Source organism: Mugil cephalus, chromosome 17, assembly GCF_022458985.1.
Source record: "Mugil cephalus isolate CIBA_MC_2020 chromosome 17, CIBA_Mcephalus_1.1, whole genome shotgun sequence".
NCBI lineage: Eukaryota > Metazoa > Chordata > Actinopteri > Mugiliformes > Mugilidae > Mugil > Mugil cephalus.
The window spans coordinates 6,365,190-6,385,670 of NC_061786.1; the positions used below are offsets into that span (position 1 = coordinate 6,365,190).

Genomic DNA, 20,481 nt, shown 5'->3' on the forward strand with positions numbered 1-20,481 from the left:
CCCTAAACTGGCCAATGACAATGTAAACTATTTATTCATTATACCCAATAACGTTAGCAATTTGGTTTAGTCAGCTTTCATTGAATACCCTGGGACATGGCTGTGATGAACATTTTTGTATCAAACAGATCAACAGTGGAGCCGCCCTGGAATCACTCGGCACACTCGTTGTTGGAGTACCTTCTGAGTTGATAGAGAAAGTCGCATCTTCTGAGCTTCTCAGTGTCTCCAAAAACTTAGCATTTGTCTCCAACCTGCTGGCTGCCCCAACTGTTGTCCAACAGGCCTTCGTCAAAAAGGTACAACATTAACTTCTGATTCTACCACAGTGTAGAGTAAACAAATCATTCATTTTTTGAGTATTATAGGCAAAATTCTTGGGAGCAAAAACACTGTGACATATTTAAACATCTGGGGCACATTCTATATCTTAGAAAAACACTCCTTAGTGATCACCTAGTCCCTTTCTGTGTTTTTGGGGAAAAAGTACAGATGTTTGGATACATGCAATTCTTAATAAAAATACATTTTACTTAATTTATTTTAAATTTCCCAGTTGTTAATACAGAGAGATCTAGAGTTAGTGGATTACAACCTTAATCAAATTTTTTAAAGACCAATTCAGCGTAATGTGTTACCGCCACTTTTTCCTAAGCTGCAGCCTTGCAAGTGAGTACATAAAATTTTAATGACTTTAATTACCTGCAGATCATTTCTGTGGACACAAATCCAGCCAAAGTGGTACAGAATGTCCCCGATGCCATGGCAAGTCAGATCCCAGTGTCCACGCTGCTGTTTTCTGAGGAGACTGTGAACTTTGATGTGATCAACAGGAAGACATGGACACAAGATCAGGTTAGTGTCATTTTGCATGCAGTGTACCATTCTTCACAGATTAAGTTCAGAGGTCTGATGCTGACATATTTAAACACACTGACAATAAGAGAAGAAACATCGTTGTAGTAGCATTTCAAGATTGTGTTTTGTGCGTGTGTGTTTTTTTTTTTAAAAAAAAAGCCACTCTGTTTTTCGTTTTTCTAGAGTGCTATGTTTTTTGGATTACTGGCTACAAAAAATGTGGACATTGAGCAGTAAGTGAACAATTCCCATCATTTTTTGTCATATGTTTATTTCGATTTTAATTTATTTTAATTTGGGGTCAATTAATTCCCTTTGTGGTTTTCCATTCTTCCTCACAGACTTTCTCCTTCAGTACTGCAAGGCTTCACATGCACATCGGTGAACAAAATGACAACAGAAAAGATCCAAGGGCTAGTCCGAGCCAGCAGGCCAAGGAGAGGCAGGGCTAAGGTGAACCTGAAGGAATCACAGGTAAAATATGCAAATCACTGAATCGCAAAATTACACTTTCTCCGAACCGGATATTTTCAGAACTGATAAGATAAGTTGGTTATACAATACCAGAATCACAAATTAATTCTTCGACTTCAGGATTATGACACAAACCCCATATTCTTATCTAGTTCAGTGTTGCGTACGGTTGACTTGTATACCAATTTCCATTTGTCATTCTCTACAGCTGACTTGCATGTACAACCTGCTCAGTGAAGGCCTCTCACAGAACTTCACAGATTATCCTTCAGACATGCTTCTCTTCTTCAGGTGTGTGTCGCCAAGCATTTTTTTCTGCACAGACTTCACAATGTGCCAAGGATTTTTAAGAACACTGATTACTGATTTTCCTATCTTTTATCTTATTACAGCAACACAGATGTCAAGAAAAACAACTGCAGATCATACCTTTCTGCTGTGGGTGCTGCAGACTTCTCTGTGGCCTCCACTGTTTTGAACAAGGGTTCTCAGCTGCTCAGTGAAGCCAGGACCTGCTTGGTGAGTACAGTTAAAATGAATGAATTCCTACTGAGACAGTTAACATGAAAGCCTAAACTAAACTATTTATTTACATCCATAATAAATGTATAGGGTATCAATGTGTCGCAAGTTGCTCTGTCAAGGTAGCATGTCGCTAACTAAATACTATATTTTCAACTCCTAGGACATAAATGGCTCGAATCTGAGTCGAGACATTGTGGAAGTTCTTGGAAACATGGCCTGCACACTGGATAGCTCTTACATAGAGAACGGAGATCCTTTAATTCTGGAGAAACTCAAAGCCTGCAAGGACTTCTCTGACAGTCAGGTGGCTGCTATGGAGAACCTCCTCCTGTCTGGGAAAACACAATACGGGTACAGTAATTCAAACAAGTCATTCAGTGAGCAATTGAAAGGATGAGATTGGAGATATTTAACAGTAATTTGTTGTTAAGTATTCATTCTATTCATACATTCTATTCCTAATCCTGCTACACGCAAGATTAACTGCATCTAGTTGCTATTTCCTAAATTTCAAAAATAGACAGTTACTAAGAAAGTCTCCTCAGTCAGGAGGCCTCAGTCCACAAATATAAAACCTGTGTTATTTTTTAAACCAGTGTATCCTATTTTTAATTGTCTGCAGATCAGACTATATGAAAGACGATAAGGAAAATATCCTTTACATGCGATACATCATTTCTATCTTCTATTTTCAGCATTTACACAACCTGGAATGAGCAAACACTGGAAAACCTTGGGATCCTTCCTCTGTATTTCACAAGAAACGTCTGGGGCCAGTTCAAAACTGTATGTGTCTTGACACTTTGTAGTCCATTAATATTCATTTGAAATGCCTTGTATAGAAAGGGATACCTGATATCCATTTCAGATATAAGTTTGTTTTTATATTTCTTGTTTTCAGACAACAAAGAAAAAGTTCCTTAAGTCCTTCATGTCCAATCTGAGGAAAGCAAAGACAGAGAAGAAGAAGCTCAAGAGACTGTTTAAGCAGCTCAGCCCTGTCATTGCAAAACGCGGAGCAGGTAAACATGTTTTTACAAAGCAGCTGATGAAACTGGGGCTGGAACAAGTAGTCAAATGGTAGAAAATGAATAAGTCAGTGTGTTGATGGGTATGTAGCTTTTGCTGAACAGTGACTCCTGCTTCAACTAAAATGGTGAATGCTTAAACATAGTGTAATAGTGGTTCCAGTAAACTCGCAGAGAAAAGACATCTTCTGACAGTAGCAGCCTCTGAGTTCACTGAAATGAATGGTTTATTGTTCATTAAATACAGCTTTTTAATAGAGAAAAAAATATATTTTAACTTGTAATGGGCAGGGTAATCTGTGGTACAAATAACAATACAATTACAGCCCTAGCTGATTCATTCATTGCCGCTCTTAATTGTTCAAAAGGTTGCACCGTGGGCAACATCACGCAGGTGACAGTGAGCGACCCTTCCTTCCCATTCGGCTACGACCTGACGCAATTTGACCTCTGCCTGGACGTCCCTGTTCTGAAGGAGAACCTCAACTCTATCTGCGAGAAAGTGAATGACGATGACTTCCAGAAAATCATTCTGAGGAAACTCAATGAGGTATTTTGGGAATAAATGGGAATTTAGAGAGTACTTATTCATTTTTATCTTAATTTACAGACATATGAGCAAACAAAGAGGTTATCATAACAGTAGAGGGGTTGTCAGTGAAATGCCGAACAATAGTCTATGCAAGTTACTGAATATTCTCGATTCTTCCAGGCATTCCCATCGGGGGTTTCTGATCAGGAAGTCCAAGTGCTTGGCTCAGTGTCTCGTGTGGCATCACTTAATGACATCTCTAAGTGGAACATCACCAAAATTGACACCCTGGCAGCTCTCATGGAGTCTGAAGATGGACCCTGGGAGGCAGCAAAGGTACAAAAACAGGGAATCACATTGTTTTAAAACATAGGTCTTCAACAGGGTGTGTTGACCCCTATTGGTGCGCATATTTTTTAAATTTTCCCCAACAAATTTAAATATCTTTAAATACATATTAACATGAATCTAACATATTTAATGAAGGGGTAACTGGAGGCAGAAGACGTTATCTTTCTATCAGCACTTCTCTCCTTCAGAGATACAAGAGCTGCCTCAACAGCTCACTGTTTCACACAGAGCACTGCACTAGACCTGTCAAAGAAGCTAACAGTGAAGCTATATATATAAATGAATATTTGAACCCATGTATTATTTTTACAGCTTCATATTGAATGCAAAATGTAAATAATAATGTGTATTTATAAATAGCACTAGGCTGAGTTTAGTATACAACACATATAGTAGGTAGGGGATCTCTACTTAATCTCTCCAACAGTTTGGGGGTCCCTGGCCTGAACAATGTTGAAGACCCCTGTTTTAAAGTAAACAATGTTCACGTATGTATTGTGTATGATTTACTCACTTGATGTGTTTTCTTCATGTTGCTCAGAGCAAAGAAATCATCAACAAGTACCTGAATACGTCCGGTACCTCCCTGGGCAGCACTGAACTGAACGTAATTGACTCCAACCTGTGCTCATTGGACACCAGTACGCTGATGACCATCAGCACAGACAGTATCAGGTTAGTATAAGCAGGTAGTGGTAGTTCAGTTATATCTAAATATGACGATGCAGAGATGACGTTGTGATACAGACATAACATTTTGCATAATTTTCTTCATTACCTTGCCAGAAATGCAAACCTTCTGAATGTGGCACCGTGTTCGATCGAACAGAAGAGAGTCCTGTATCAAATCAGCAACATTTCATTCAGCTCACTGCTGGCCAGTTCCAGCCGCTGTTATAACTTAATTAAGTCCTACCTAGGTAAGATCCATGTCTGTCTTCCTTGCTGTTTCTCCGTCTCTCAGAAAATGCGCTAATTGTCCTGGTTCCTTTCCATTCTGACAGGTGGAGCCCCTCCGATGGACATAGCAGCGCTTTCAACACAGGACATCAGCATGGATGTGGACATTTTGAAGAGTTTGGATCCTGACGTGATTGCTGTAAGCATACTCGAAGAATTGATAACAAGAATGGCTTTTCATGTCCATCAGTTTATTTAGTTTTAGTTTCAATATAAAATATGCTGACTGCATTTTACCTTAACCTGTTTGTGAATTAATTTGCAGGTCTGAGGGATATACAGTAGATCATTGTTGAAATAAACACATCTATATGCTTTATATATACATATATTGATTTTCCAGTATGTGTGACTATTTCCCTGCAATTTTCCTAACTGTTCTGAAATGTGCAGGGTTTGACCGTGACCGACGTGCAAGGTCTGATGGGAAGCCATCTGCCTGATCTGAAGCTGTTTGAGAATGATACTGTGATTCAGACTTGGGTGAACCTGCAGCTGCAGTCCGACCTGGACAAATTGGGTCTGGGTCTAGTCAGCAATAGGATCAGCCCGACCACTGCAGTAACCAGCACCAACGGCACCACAGGGTCACAAACAGCTGCACCTAATACAAACAGCACTGTGACAGCAACACCAGGTAATGAAATGAAGACTTTTTGTGTATTAAGAGGCAGTCGCCTTCCAGGTTGTATGGAAGTACACAATGTAGTGAATTTATGGGGTTTGTGGAGTTAAAAAGTGCTGCAAGTTTCTGTATCTTCAAATCTTCGTTGTAGTCTGAGGAAGAACTTTACAACAAATACAAAGTTTTTTGCATTTGTACTTTACAGTGACTTAATGACAACAAAATCAAAACAGTCTTTTGAGTTGAAGAAGGATTTTATTCTAAGATAGTGTTTAAGTAGCACCATAAATGCTAAGGATCTTGATTTGTTGTGTAGATTGTAAAGATCCTCACTTTGCAGCCTCTACTGTTTTCAGCCACAAGAGGGCTCAAGCGAGCCACACAATGTCACTAACTAGATTCAATCTCATCCACAGGAAACACAAATGGCTCAAATGTAACCCAGACACCTTTGGCAATAACAACCCCAGGTGGGTGTGCTGTACTTACAGTAAATAGCAGTCTTCAAACCTAATTTAGTGCATAGTGACACCGTATGCTGCATTTTTTATTTTGTGTCGTTGTAATATCTTAAATTCTAAATGTGTTTTCTGGGCTTTGATTTCTAGCTGCTGCCACAGGTGGGTCAGCGGAGCTTGCAAAATCACAAACGTCCCTGTTGCTGACTGCTCTGATGTTAACCATGCTACATGTGCTCCACCAACCTGCCTGAAGTTGGCACCAGGATCCTAATCAATAATCAAAATGTATTCCCTTAATATTAATATTTGTGATATTTGTTCACAATCTGTATCTATGTTCTTAAAGTGTGTAACTAATGTGTAATTGAACAGTCACAGGAATCAATATAATGTTATATAATGTTTTAAGTGGTGATGTGGGATTTTAATTTTGGGAATGTTTATAGTAACAAATCATTGTCATCATTGTTCACTTATTGTCAGCAGTAAAGTAATGTGTAGGATATGAAAACATATGTCAGTTTTACTCTTCTAACTGTTGTACCTTAATCTCTATTGTTACATTCTAAATTAATAAATGCATACTATCTGTGTGAATGTGTGTATGTCTGTTGGAAATATAACAAATTGTAGGTCCAGATCATTATGGATTCTGGAGACATTTAATTGGGTTACATTTCTGGGGAGGTGAACACCAGGCTACGGCATTAGGGTCTGTGTAGAGTCTGGGCCGGTGCAGTAGCTGTAAACCGTAAATACAAACAATGCATAAGCATCTTTGCTAAAATTTTTTAACATCTACTGAAGATAAATGAAATCAAGATCAACATGTATTCTTATGTACGTATGCCTTTAAATCCTCACATTCATGTTGAAAGTGTCTCCATGCTGTGTTTGTATGTTTGAGAAGCTTATAATGATCTTCAACACATTTGTAAGTGGTGAAAGAAATTCTGATTCTCACTTCAAGAAGTTGAAAAAATGCCTTTATTTGATTACAAACTGAATGTTCGTAATAAATTCCATGCTAATCGATACTATAGCCTGCGCTCTCAATGTGGATCTAAGTGGTGCACTAGCCAGGGAACAGAAAACAAAAGTAAAGTAAAAACACTTTCATCCATTTTAGATGAAGGTAGGACACCAATGAAGGGAGTAACATGTAGAAGGTGCAGTATTTTGGCCACATACCATATTCCCTCTCTCTCTCTGTGCAAGACCACACACGATTAGTGATGATACAATAATGATGATACAAGCTTTGTGTTCTCTGTCCTGTTCAGATTTTAATGCAATCCTCAAATCTGTGTCTTAACTAAACAGGGAGACAAGTGAAAGGATTATCTTAATTCTGTGGAGGCCAAGAGAGCTTAACTCACTGCAGATCCCATGCAAATAAACTAAATGCAGGCTAACTTTGACCTAGACTTGTTTTACTCTCATTCAAAAAAAAAAAAAAAAAACATCAGTGCATATAGTAAATGAGATTTAGTTACCTTGGCTCACAAATGCATAATTTGTCTACAATACACATATTCACAGAGTAAAAGCAAGTAAAACGTTGCTGCAAATACAAAAACGTGTTGCACATACAGAAATGTCCCAGGGTACCCCAAGAAGTGATTAAAATGCTCAGAATAAATGTTAACATATTATTGACTTCAGTCTCCAACTCTGTATGTCATCATATTGTTTGAACTGACAAGCTAATCAAAGCACAATCAGAAATCATGCAATCACAATGTTAAAAAAGACACAAACATATTCCATCAACACTGGCATGTATCAAAAGTCATAAAAACGCATCCAAGCGTCTGTATTTTCTGGTGTTGGATGTATTTTGCAGCATGTGTTGTCAAACTGATAAAGATTTTCTCTTAATTTGATTGTGTATTGTCTGTTTGCATGTGTTTTCTTAAGATCCAGGCAATTGTTCTCTCTCGACCATCTTACATTTCATTGTAACAAAGAGAAGACATACTGTACAAGGTAAGAAAATTTTGCCAATTCCCACTGCCCATGTTTTTTGTTTGTTTTTGTTTTGTTTTTTTGTCTTTTTTTTAATGAAAAGATTGACAAACCCCTTTGGTTAAATTTACTTCAGTCTTCTGAATCCTGCTGTTCATCTTCTCCGTCGGGTTAAGTGTACATCGCAAGGTACAGCCACTGCAAGTAAAGACAGGATAGATCAATGCTGTGTTTCATATCTGTCTGACAGATACTGTATATGAAAAAGCATGGTCACTGCATCACAACAGATTTAGAATTAGGTGTAAGCATGACATGGACTACTTCCAACACAGTGGAGGGCCCATTAAAAAAAAATGTGTGACGGCCTCCTGCCTAGCACGGCCTGTTTTGGTGTGTTTCCTTTGTTGTTTTGTCTTTCAGGTACCTAGGTGGTAGGCGGAGCTTAGTTCGGCGAACTGAAAGCACCTCTTAGTTTCTCTCTCTTGTTCCATCCTGACGGCACCATGTTTTTGTTTGGTCGGCTTCAGCTTGATTCTTAATTATTTTGCTTCATCCAACAATTTACATTCAGAACAAGTACATTCACTCATCTACAGACACACTGGTGTCCACACCCCACCTACGTGGCATTTTCATTGTTATTATATATCCTTGTTTGTTACATAAATTTCTTTACCGTTACGTTACCGTGTATCTTCGCTTTTTGTCATGCCTCATGACAAATGTAAGTAGCATTAAGATCTTTACTCACCTGTTGTTCGTTGAGAGTTATAGCCATCCCATCAGACAGCTGGCTGAAGATTTCTGTTGAGACAAATACGCTTAAGACTTATTACTTAAGAACCTATAGCATACTCCCTCCTGCCCTACATCATATTTAAATGCATTGATACTACAGACCCAACTTGATACTGTTACACACGATTTTCATCTTCCCGACACTCCAATAATACATGGCTCAATAAGTAGCTCAGTAGTACTAAAGTTGCCCCCTGCTCTTCTATAAAACACAAAATATGCAAACACCATCCATACACTACGATAAAGGTTCAAACCACCTTTCACTGCAACCTTGCAGCCCACCACCTGAATCAAGGGGTGTGCGCAGACGTTTTTTTGCATGTGCAGGCACTGAATGGGTCAGCTTGTTGTCAAAATGTCAGTTGCTCCTTCTGTAAGCGTCACAATTTTGATATGTTCCTTGAAGACACCAAATGGACATCAAAGCACTTCAGTGGAGGCCAACCGATATGTATGTTGCGACACGGTCAAACAGTTGCGCTCGAACACAGAATAAAGACCACATCCATCTACTGTGGGTATATAGAATCAGAACCTAGGATACATGTGCTGGCCCTTGATGAGAGTAGCTCTCCATATCACAAGTACCAGTAGTCTGTATTCACCACTGAAAAGGATATATTGGAAGAGCTACAAATGAGCTGGTCTCTCATTGAGAAACTTCAAGTCTAAGTGTGTTGTTGTACACTACAGGCCTTGTGGAAACCCCAGTACCAGTGTGGCATCCTAAGTTTATTCAGGGGTTCAGGTTAAATTTCGAATTCATCACATATTTTGCATTTGCCGATCTGAGGAAGTGACGGTAAAAGTTTTCATCTCACTTCAGCTGCCCAGATTTACTTACCGAACATGCACTCTAAGCGGAAGACCATGTTGATGAAGCTCTCCAGTGTTATGTGTTCAGAGGAGGTGCCGTAACGCACCGCCATCAACTCCAGCATTTCATCACTGATCCTCTTTCCTGATCCACATACGGGAGAAAAGGAGGAAGGGTTTTATTAGTGCTTTGCAGCCACGTAAAGCTGTAAAGCTGTGTCTAAATCTTACTGTTTAATAAATCTGTTGTCTGAGTGAGTGCTGATGCTCACACCAAAATCAGTATCGAGCTTGAGGAAAGGATTTTTATGCATCCACAATTTTCAGATATTTTGTTTAACAAGTATACCTGTTTGGGCATGGCTGTGCAGCTTGGGCAACATGGTGCTCAGTGGTTAGAACTGCCACCACTCAGCACGAGTGGATGGCAGTATATTCCTAACCGTTTATCTTTTTGAATTATTTGGTTCAGAAGTAGTTTTATACACAACCTTTTCAATCATTCTGGTGAGAACTACTCCAGCAAATATTTGCCGGGTCAATCAAATCGTTTGGCCAGGCTTCATGGCTTTATGACTTTATGACTTTATGGAGGGAAGAGTTACAGTCAGAGTTTTTTGTATCGTCTCATCTACCTGAAGCTGTGATAGCGCTCCCCAGCTGACTCAGTGACAGTGTCCCTGCCTGTGAAACATCACTACTGAAGAAAATGTCCTGGGTAAAGAGAGGTTAGTTATGGGAATCTCCCCGCATTGATAATGCAAGAAACAAAGTTTTACATAATTCATTTGGAAGTATTTGTCTTTAACTGACATTTTTAATCTTCCCTTTTCTCCCTCTTACCTTGTACCTGCCAACCTTCTCCCACAGACGCTTAAATTCCTCCCAATTCAGTTTGCCTGTGACAGACGTCTTTTTAATCTCAAGTTAAGGCAACAGCACTGTACATGTTGTCTCATGCCTTAGCCCGACAGCTAATCATGTGCCTCATGAAGTAAATGGCAGATATGTTCTGGCTCACATAGTGCTTATGTGTTTTATACAACACCATTATTATTAGGGAATTCACCAAATAGGCGGGAGTATACATATTTTTCCAAGTATCACGCAGAAGGATACATCCATCAGGGCAACCATGCTTCGACAGGCATCGATGCTGAAGCCCCCAGATTTCAAGTCTCCTAAATCAAAAAAGCACAAAAATAATAACTTAAAAATGATGCCATACAAGACCTACAAGAGACCTTTGGCTGATTTGCTGGCCAAACCTTTCAGGAGTTTGTCATTCAGGAGTATCTGGAGCTGCTCTGCGTCCACTTCTGTGTACTGGGAATGAAATGGGAGCAAGGAATGATTCATATTTGGCCCACACGTGTGCACGTCATGATCACAGGTCAAACACACCTTACCTGGTTAGAGAACTGACGATCCAGGGTCCTCACATTTCTTTCATTCTCACTATGTTCCACTGGTTGCAAAGGCTGCAAAGTAAACACAATGTGTCACACGGTGTAATCTGAGTTATAAAACTGCAGAAGTGGAGGGTGAGTACAGAAATTATTCAGAGTACTGAGAGTACTATTAAATATTTAATCTGTAAATTTAGTGATTAATTGGTCCTCAGTTGTTGGGCCTGAATGAAGGACCTTGGGTACTATGGATGAGAGACGATTCAGAAATAGATGTTTTCCCTCCTGTCTAATCAGCACCTTTTTGTGCAACCGTTCAAAAAACTTCTCAACTGCAAATCGACTAACATTAATGCAGCAGACATAGTCTTAAGTACAACAGTGCTGTGCAATCCATTGTAGTCACAGGAGTACCATGTCACCTCTTCAGTGGTCAAGATAGATACAAACTAGTACTGGTACCGATGGATTGTTTTGACCCATAACCCTGTTATCTAAATCTTACTCACCTCTTTTCCATCCACACATTCATGCATATGGCCATGAGAATTCTCACTGCGAGAAGAAATAAAAGACATCAGATGTACATTATCTTGCTGGCAACTGTCACTGTAACTTTGAGATTTGGAATTGAAATGATGGAAAATGTGAGACTGTGAGTGAGTACTGTAATAATTCACCTTTGTTCTTATAATTAAAGGTTATGAGTAGCTTACTGGATGTGGGTCTCTGCTTTGGAGAGGATGGTCAGGATGAAGGAGGCCGTCTCATTGGGTCTATAAGTGGACGGCACTATCAGGTATTCACCAGGCTCCAGGGCCATGAGCTCCATCACCTCACGTGCGTTCAAAAAGACTTTAGTTTGGGCGACTAATTTGTTTCTCCTGAAAAAAGAGGCTGGGAATTTTCCAGTCTGTGCCATGTACTGGAATATCAGTGATAAACAGATTTAGTTTCCTTGCAGTTCATCTCAGTCTTGAATATAGGTGGACAGTGTGGAATGTGTCTTGGAATTGGACTAAAGGTTTGACTTACCTCTCCAGTGATCTGGGAGGAAACCAGAAGAAAGGAAGTTCATGTCAGGAACAATTAAAGCAAGCAGTTCATTGACTTTCATTTGATGCAAGGGCTACTTGTAGAATTTTATTTTATTATTTTAGCTGTATAACTGTTGACTCCAACAGCTTCTGTACATTCAAGACATAAAACAAGTGATGCCACAGAAAAGGTTTAATTGTTTTGTTTAGTTGTTTTGTTTGTTTGTTTTTTTACTTTTGCCATGTATTGTGCATCTTATACTAATATAATATGCTCAGTGTGACAGGAACGATGAAGAGTAATACTAACCTCAAACACGTAGAACCCAATGTGGAGGTTTTTAACCATGCGTCTGTTCCTCTTGTCAGGTTTTTGCATGAGGGACACCAGCATGTTATTATCACCCTGTGCCTCAGCACATTCAGCAGCCAGTTTGTCAATCTTGACCCGGTACTGTGGATTAGTCCAGAAGGTGTCTGGAAGACAAAGCCATGAGTTTGGCTAAATTACTCCATGAATTAAAACAATTAGAATGGATAATGGATTATTATACATAATTGCATCATCACGTAAATAATAGATATAATTTAATAGAAAATTATGTTTAATTGATTAATTGTCTATTTTATTGAATAAAATAGTGAGTGGCTGTGGGGCATGCTAAAGGTAAGGCTAACTGAGTGGTGTTAGTAGTTAGTAGTAGGGCTAAGCTAATCTCTTGGTGGTTGAAAGTCTCATGGTTGTGTGGTGGTAGCATGGAGGGGGGTGACACTGGACAAGCCTTCTTGAAGTGTCATGCACCTAACTTAACGAAACGTTGGTGAAGGGAGGTGCCCACTTGGAAACCCCAATGATATGTTGCAAACTGCCTACTGCTGTTGGCTAGGTTAGTTAGCTGGTGTCTTGTTGTGTTGGACTAGGCTTCTACTGTGTTTTGCCTCGGACCTTGGCACAAGGGATCGTAACATCTTATACCATCATTAAGTTTGATTTAGAAAAGCTCAATCCTCAGCCCAGAAAATTCCATCCTCCTAACACTGTGTTGGAGGAGTTTTGCCTAATCCCATTGATTTTGTAAATACCGAGGTCATTCATGCAGCCTCCGGCAGTGGTGCCTGCAACCCATCTGCCCTCATAAAGGGAAGTCTTCCAGTGGCAAGAGGAGCCCTCATCGAGGAAGTCAGGACACAGGCAGCAGATGTCAAGATCTGTGTAGTTCTTGCAGAAGTCTTGCAGAGTCATCCTTGACAGCAGACATTAATTTAGATAAGAATTAGAAAAAAAGGCATTCATTCGAATGGTCGAGGTAAAATCTAAATAGTCTAAATAAAGATTGCTCCGCATCAACTAGGAACATGCCTTTAATGACAAACTACTTATAGATACAGGTTGAAGCTATATATAGCTGTATGATAGCATCACAAATAGCTGCTTTACAAATCCTGGAGCAGAACCCGGCTCATATGGAGGGGACCCATCTGCTTGATGCCAGCCAGGTAGAGACAGAAAAAAGAGAGGGAAGAGAGCAGCAGGAGGAACGAGATAAACATACATCTGTCACAGATCCACACATCTGACTAAAGCAGACGTGTAGAATCTTATCCGATACAGTTACAAAGTGTAATAGATGCATGTTACATGACAGTTTTATATTGAATATAAATTAAACTGTGACAGCAGTAGTTCTATTGCAGATGAGTCAAGTGGTATAATGAGTGAACCATAGTTTGGAGAGTGATGTAAATGAGTAGGAGTGGATAACTGCAGGCGTAACCAAGTAGTAACAGGGGTTTTATGTATAATACAAATGTATAGCCTAAATACGTTTTGTATATCTGCCAAGGCTGTTGAATGTAGCTTTTTACATGCTTACCAAAATTCTCCATTGTGGCGCTTTAACAAGCATTGGTCTCGATTTTGAGAGTTTACAGTTTGCCAGAGGCGTGACCTTTAAAAACAATTTGTCAGAAAAGGAAGCAAAGCAATGAGGTAAGTACTATGTATGGATTTAGAAAATAAAGTTAGATAAAACATATATGTGCTTTCTGCTCATGCATACACATGTATACATGTACAGCTTGGATTAAAAAACTTTCTATTCAAAGTGGGAGTCAGTCACAAGATCACAGGTGATATTTGGCTCTTTTGCAAGACAGAGCTTGTTTTCAGCCAGCCTGGCATGCTTCCAAACTACAAACCACCTCTATAATCATCCAAGAGAAGTGCTTGCTTTCAATATGGATTTAAAAAAAGGGCCAACTCTGCCAATGGTTTCAAAAACCTTCCTTTCTTAACAGTAGACATACTGTACTGTAGTAGCTAATGTTAGCCTGCTCATATTCTGTATGTTAATTTATCATTAGCAAATACACCACTGAAAAAAACATTATACATATATTATATTTCTCAAGCCTGATAAAGCATTACTTATGAGACGTTGTTAGAGGACATAAAGTTGCGCCAGTGAGCATATTGTTACACAGTATCATATACTGACTGCTCACTGCGAGCTCTGTCAAAGAAAAAGTGCCAAAACCAGTTTGTGATACTCCTCCAGAGTCTATTATACTTTAAAGAACAAACATTCACAAACAGTGCGAATTCATGTAACACAACAGGTCAGACACAGGCATGTGCAACAGGGTGGTGGTTAAGGGTTGGGCTTGGTTGAGGTTAGGCACTCTGGGTGATGTTTTCAGAGGTGTATGATCATGATACTGTTGGAGTTCCACTCACCTATCACTCCAGTCTCCCTTCCACTCTACTTTGCCCCAGGGGTTAAACAAGCGCACCAGATTTACCAGCTGCCCTTGGCTCTTCATCTGATCACAACCAAAGAAACACCACTGTTAGCACTTTATAAAATAATTTAATATGTTCGGCTTTACTCTATCACCTTCTGTTGGTTGATTCAAAATTGGTTGCTTTCAATATATCTGTGACAACGGAATTATTTTAAATGAAACAAATGACAAAATGAAACGACAAGCAAATGACCATTCCCTGCCTTAAGTTAGACCAGTTTGCTAACTTCCCCTTACAACTTAGTTATGCAATGTGACATAACCTTCACACATATAATTCTGTATATGCATATATGCTACACACATACATACACACATACATATGTATATGTGTACAAGCACACACATCCAGCAAATCTCTGTTTCTTAATTATTATAATGACAGCAGATGTTTTTCCACTGGTCCCCATAGTTCTATCTATTTCATTTCACCCTTACTCTCTCCAGTCTAATCAACTTTATTGCTCTTATGATGCAGTCTTTCTTGCCAGGTGAATTTAAGGCAATCCATTTTTTCTTAATGATTACCTTTCTTGAGAACGGTACATAATGAGGATACACAGCTGAAGTTATGCAGATCTCCCAGTATGCATGTTTGTGGTGAGAGTGATATTTGACATCACTGTCTTTCATACCTTGATTGTGTATTCAAGCTCTTGGATTTAATTGCATACATATAGTGTGTATTTTAGGAATTCTTGTGTTAGTTCCAGGTTACCATTGCCCGCAGCATTATTTCTCGTTATCTCAAACAAATGTTCAAACAATTGTTTACCTCTTTCACCCCAGTGACAGTGTAGGCATGGCCTTGGACTAGTCCATTTGGTAGTACATTGTTTTCAGGTGTTTCCTACAAAATATAGACACATCATTAATATGACATATAATCATTTGTCATCATAGTCGTGACAAGCATAATAACAACTTCACAAATGAAGAATACCAGCCTTTGGTTTTGTATGCATTGTTGTTTGACAAGTTTACAACCATGCACTCCCAAGTACTGTATCTGCTTGCCAAAAAAATCTTTAAAGGAAGCACATTTCAAACTATAGCACTGACATTTTGGAAAAGGGTGACGGTTATCTTGTTATGCAAGTATCTACAGGTCCAGTTTCCATTTTTTCTGCTTTTCTTTTTTAAACCAAATATAGGAAAACCTAGAAAAACCTGACCCAAAGCATCTTCCATTAACCCAAATACAGTCAGTACAAAACATTTCGTTATCTATTTTGACTCACATCACAAGAACGGAAGGGGTATACCAATTTATTATATGTATTATAAATTAACCACAGATCATAACCTTTGAGAATTTGGCAATTATCAAAAATGACCCCAAAACATTCCCACTGTTCCCACACAACAGAACAATGTTAAAATATCAGGCAGAGCTGTCACCCACCAGTTTATCGCAGGGCTAACATAGAGACTACCATTCACATTCACACTCACACCTACAGCCAATTTAGAATTACCAATAAACTCAGATGCTTTGAGGCACTTTGATCAGCACTAACTACCACCCCACTGTGCCACCCAAGATTATTATATTATTATTATCATAATTACTTTTGAAATTTCAGCTTTACAGCAGAAATTAACATTTTTCATTGTTTTCATCCTGAAACAACAAAGTGTTTTAATCTTCAAATATTCTCTTTCATAGTAACTGTGTGGGTGTGAATTTCTACATAACATTTCACCAAAGGTTATGCCTTACTGGCATACGACCGCTCTGAATGACTGGTGTTTTCCCCCCTAGGTTGCATGCTCTGGCATTTGTAATTATGGTCTAAACCGCCAAGAACATCAGGAGCGTTCCAACTAACTGTTATGACATCAACATTTCAATCTATCATACATGCAAATACTGCAAATTGTTCTGCATTTTGTTGCGCAACTGCCCAGGTACAAGTCGAACAAGTTCAAGATGTCTCTTCTGTTTCTGCCTTTTCAAAATGCTTAATGCTTAGAATGTGGGCTACATAACCAACATAATAAATCAAAACTTTGGTTGGCTCAGTCAAGTTCTACATATACTACATATACTACTGTATCTGAACTGACGTTTCAGTCCAAACATAAAAAGGAGGAAACTATCAAGGCACCTGCTGAAAATGGCACCATATCATGATGTTTTAAAGTTTCTGTCTGGTCAGTTGTCATGTGGCAGCAGCACACTAGATAAAGAGCCAGAGCCTCAGTGTTTCACCTCCCTTTACAGAACAACTAGTTTGTGGATGTATGTTGTGTAAAATCGTCCTTACGCCTTGTGGTGTACCACAACCCATCAGTGACGTGGTTTTGCCAGCTCTGCGCATCATATCCCACAGGTTTTGGGGAGGGTCTGACAGCTGGATACAAATGTGAACCCCGCCAGTGAAGTCCACCATAGCCTCGGCTGGAGTTCCACCTTGCATATCTGAGTAGGAACCACACACCCTGACACAAGTGGGTACAAAATTATTTTTACAAACTCTCAATGTCAAAGAAGTATGTTTACAAAATGACAAACAACTGAGGGTATTTCCATACTTGGCATAAGCTTTCTCCAGCAAGGCAGGCCAGAACTCAGTTGGGTCCTTGGAGTGGACAAAGACTAGTCTCCCATTGATTGTTGGGAGCTTGTCATCAATGACAACATCCACCCATCTTCCAAATCTCCAGAACTAAAATATTGCAAAAGAAGGAAAGATTTATGCATTGCTACTGGCAATAAAAGCATAACATTATGATTGCCAAATTTGGATATTTTCTTTCAAAAGTTTTAAGTAATAATTTAACACTCTGTGTAAAACCCCTGGATAATTTTCTAAGGGTAAATCAGTCGGATAGTTTAGAGTAACATAAAGAGTGGAAACAGCTATCCTGGTTGTGTCCAAAGGATGTACAATCTACCTAGCAGAAACTCTAAGCTCACCAGTTAATATATAGTCTCTCATGATCTTATCATATAATTGCCTTCATCCCTGTCCACCTCACCTTAGTCTTGCCTATTGCCATAAATATCCCTCTATTTCTTCGAATAAATATGGTTTTCCCTGTGAACTGTGAGCATTGCATTTTAAATCAAAGGAGTCTTTGTTTTTACCCTGAAGTGGAACAGCCCACAGTAGTCCTCATCAAAGTTTTGCTCAAGAGGAACAACTTGCCCAAAGATGTCCTTTTGGAAGGTCAGAGCTCCGATAGATGCCAGAAACCAACAGTTTCCTGTGTAAAAAAAAAAAAAACAAACAAAAACATTCAATTGCCAACTATGCACACATGTCAGTAAAATGCATGCCAAAGGGTGTGTTGTTTAGCAACAATCAAGAACACACAGCCAGGAGGCAGAAAAACATATTACCACAACAACCACTCCTCTCCACCACTCCAGGATGCTCCTCTGAGCTGTATGTTTTGTACCCCTTGTCTGAACTTGCATGACACTGATGGAAATATATTTTAAGAGATGTTACTGAATGAAGCAAAGTTCTTACCAACTGAGCCTTGACCAAAGTCAAACCTGGAGACTCCGTCAACGACAAAAGACGGATTGGAAACGATTTTCTGAAACAGGAGACATTGACATATTTAAACCTTTGGTTTGATGTACACTACCAGAGAAAAGTCTGGACACACTTTGTCACCGAATTGAATGAGAAAAACTCCAAACTTCTGACTGGTACTGTAGTCAACTTGTTGGCTAATAGCTACAGCTACAGGTGTCACTTCAAATGTAATATTGGTGGCTAAACATATAGTTGCACCACTCAATTCATGTTCCTGACATTGTATTAATATCCAAGTCCAAGAATGACTGAACTGACCCATGTGCCCTTGACCCCTTTTTAGTTTTTAGCCAAAGCAACACAAACCGCTGGTCTCAGCCACACCACTTGGGCCAGGTCAGAAGACGTCAGAGCTTCTCCTCCAATTGAATATTTGTCAGGTGGAAACATGTCGTCAATGAACCTAAACCGTCTGGTGCGGCAGTACTGTTTCAGCTGATGGTAGTCTTGGTTGAGGAACTTCTCAGGGTTGGTGACGGTCCCATAACCGGCTTTCAAGTGACGCGATCTGATGGTTTTCATGCACACACCTGGGGCAGGCATTGCTGCAGCGTTTTAGAGCTGTTGAATACAGGGTGGTTAAAATAATATGTACACACTGACATACTGAATGTATAAAACCTGGTATATATGATGATGCATTTAGTGACACAACCAAACAGCAAATGTGGCCACGTACAGGGGTATTAAATCCTTGTTAAATCAGCAGGTTAAGTAAATTTGTATCTCTTTAGTTGAAGACAATCATCAACAAGGGCAGAAAATAGGGCACATCAAGAACAATCAGCAAAATGGAGTCTATGCGAAATTTATGAGAAAAAAAAAACAGCCTACTACATGTGACAAGTGTTGAGTACAGCTGTCAAAAAACACTCCAATAACCATGAGAGATGTGAGATGAGAGATGAGAACATGCTGGATGTCTTTGCCAAGGAAATGTAAAAGTATGTGTGTTTGGCACAAAAATTACATTGCGCGTCGTCGAGACTTCTGACAAGTGCAAACAAGTGGTTGTAGTCAAATCACTTTACACTGGGACTGCTTCTCGATTTCGTGGAACTGGGTGAAGGTGGAAGGAAACATGAGTCGTTCCGAGTTCTGGTTAGTTTTGGTAAACAACCTTCTGGTTTTTGCTCGAAAGCTTAAAGTAAAGACAACATTCAGCTTTCAGTAGGTAGCTAGAGCCCAGACCTGAGTCCTATAAAAAAAAAAGCTGTGGTGGGACTTGGACAGTGAACATGTGATACCTCCACAATCTAACAGGTCTGGAATGCTTTTATACATAATAGTGGAAAAAGATGCAGCATGCAAATACTTTTGCTTATATATATGTGTATCTTTTCTTTCTTTTTTTTTAAATCTTTTTTTCTCTGTCATGTTTCCCACACATCTCTATTAAACCTGCTAATTTAACAAGGGAATTGTGCATTCTCTTCCGTCCCTCCCTTTGGAAAGCAGGAGACATTATACACATTCATTTCTCAAATATCATGCTTCCAAACAACTGATAATACATAGTAGGGATTGTGATGACTAGTCGACTAGTCGATTAATCAACATCAACTCAACTTTTAGGAAAAATAGTACATTTTTAAAACTTTGAACTCGATTCAATACCTAATACAATTGTGACACTCCACAAACAAGTAGCTCAAGGTGCTGCTTGTACTTGACAGAACCATGGAGATGAACTGCTATTGAAAGTGCAAGTCCACCTATTTAAAGTGAACTTGAATGTGAAATCTTAGCCTTACCTCCCGCAGCTAGAAAGTCTGGGTGTCTGGGTGGATTAGGGAGTATATGTACGAAGAATCTCTGGTTCTTTTATAATCCGTGTGAATTCCGAAACTGGAAGTATATATCCACAGCTGCACATACAAATCCTGTACTTCCAGTCTTGATCTCACCTCACTGCACCTCACCACACCTCACCGCATACGTAAGGAGTTGAGCCTGGGAGGTAAACAAGTGGAGGTACATCGGACCTGAAATAAATGTACTGATCACTTTATCTAACAAAAGTCAAAAGTCAAATAGTACGATACAACTGTGTGTTTGCTGCTTTTTTTTGCACAATGAACCATTATCAAGTCGAAATGTTCCTGTTTGGAATGAATGAATTATCAGTTTGAGGTGCCTGTACTGTCTGTCCTGACTATCTGCACATGTACCTTTGGGAATTTATAGACAATGTTTTAACAACATATGATGAGGTCAACATCTTCACAAGCTGTCATCTTCTCATTCGTCTGGGTATATAGTGGTGGCACTTTT

General features: G+C 39.3%; 2 protein-coding genes across 2 annotated transcripts in view; one reads left to right on the forward strand and one right to left on the reverse strand.

Annotated features, from left to right (window-relative positions):
- Window positions 1–6,411, forward strand: part of LOC125023795 — a 31,258-nt gene extending 24,847 nt beyond the window's left edge. Inside the window, exons 56-72 of the mRNA XM_047611307.1 lie at window positions 129–299; window positions 709–855; window positions 1,042–1,091; window positions 1,200–1,332; window positions 1,541–1,623; window positions 1,725–1,851; window positions 2,018–2,208; window positions 2,553–2,643; window positions 2,759–2,879; window positions 3,254–3,435; window positions 3,598–3,753; window positions 4,310–4,443; window positions 4,555–4,688; window positions 4,773–4,867; window positions 5,122–5,365; window positions 5,770–5,823; window positions 5,962–6,411. Coding sequence (XP_047467263.1) covers window positions 129–299; window positions 709–855; window positions 1,042–1,091; window positions 1,200–1,332; window positions 1,541–1,623; window positions 1,725–1,851; window positions 2,018–2,208; window positions 2,553–2,643; window positions 2,759–2,879; window positions 3,254–3,435; window positions 3,598–3,753; window positions 4,310–4,443; window positions 4,555–4,688; window positions 4,773–4,867; window positions 5,122–5,365; window positions 5,770–5,823; window positions 5,962–6,065 — 2,217 coding nt within the window. The 3' untranslated portion in view covers window positions 6,066–6,411. The remainder of the gene's footprint in view (window positions 1–128; window positions 300–708; window positions 856–1,041; window positions 1,092–1,199; window positions 1,333–1,540; window positions 1,624–1,724; window positions 1,852–2,017; window positions 2,209–2,552; window positions 2,644–2,758; window positions 2,880–3,253; window positions 3,436–3,597; window positions 3,754–4,309; window positions 4,444–4,554; window positions 4,689–4,772; window positions 4,868–5,121; window positions 5,366–5,769; window positions 5,824–5,961) is intronic.
- A 367-nt stretch (window positions 6,412–6,778) lies between these two features.
- LOC125024213 (calpain-1 catalytic subunit-like) lies at window positions 6,779–20,107 on the reverse strand. The gene is made up of 22 exons (XM_047611948.1): window positions 19,962–20,107; window positions 18,514–18,768; window positions 18,136–18,205; window positions 17,748–17,866; window positions 17,192–17,325; window positions 16,924–17,098; window positions 15,429–15,503; window positions 14,586–14,671; window positions 13,723–13,797; window positions 12,932–13,092; window positions 12,159–12,325; window positions 11,847–11,858; window positions 11,528–11,736; window positions 11,321–11,366; window positions 10,812–10,883; window positions 10,671–10,728; window positions 10,522–10,583; window positions 10,246–10,314; window positions 10,038–10,116; window positions 9,431–9,547; window positions 8,537–8,589; window positions 6,779–7,980 (listed from the first exon to the last, which is right to left on the reverse strand). The coding sequence occupies exons 2-22, from the start codon at window positions 18,748–18,750 to the stop codon at window positions 7,954–7,956; spliced, it is 2,103 nt and encodes a 700-aa protein (XP_047467904.1). The 5' UTR covers window positions 18,751–18,768; window positions 19,962–20,107; the 3' UTR covers window positions 6,779–7,953.
- Window positions 20,108–20,481: the final 374 nt, after the last annotated feature.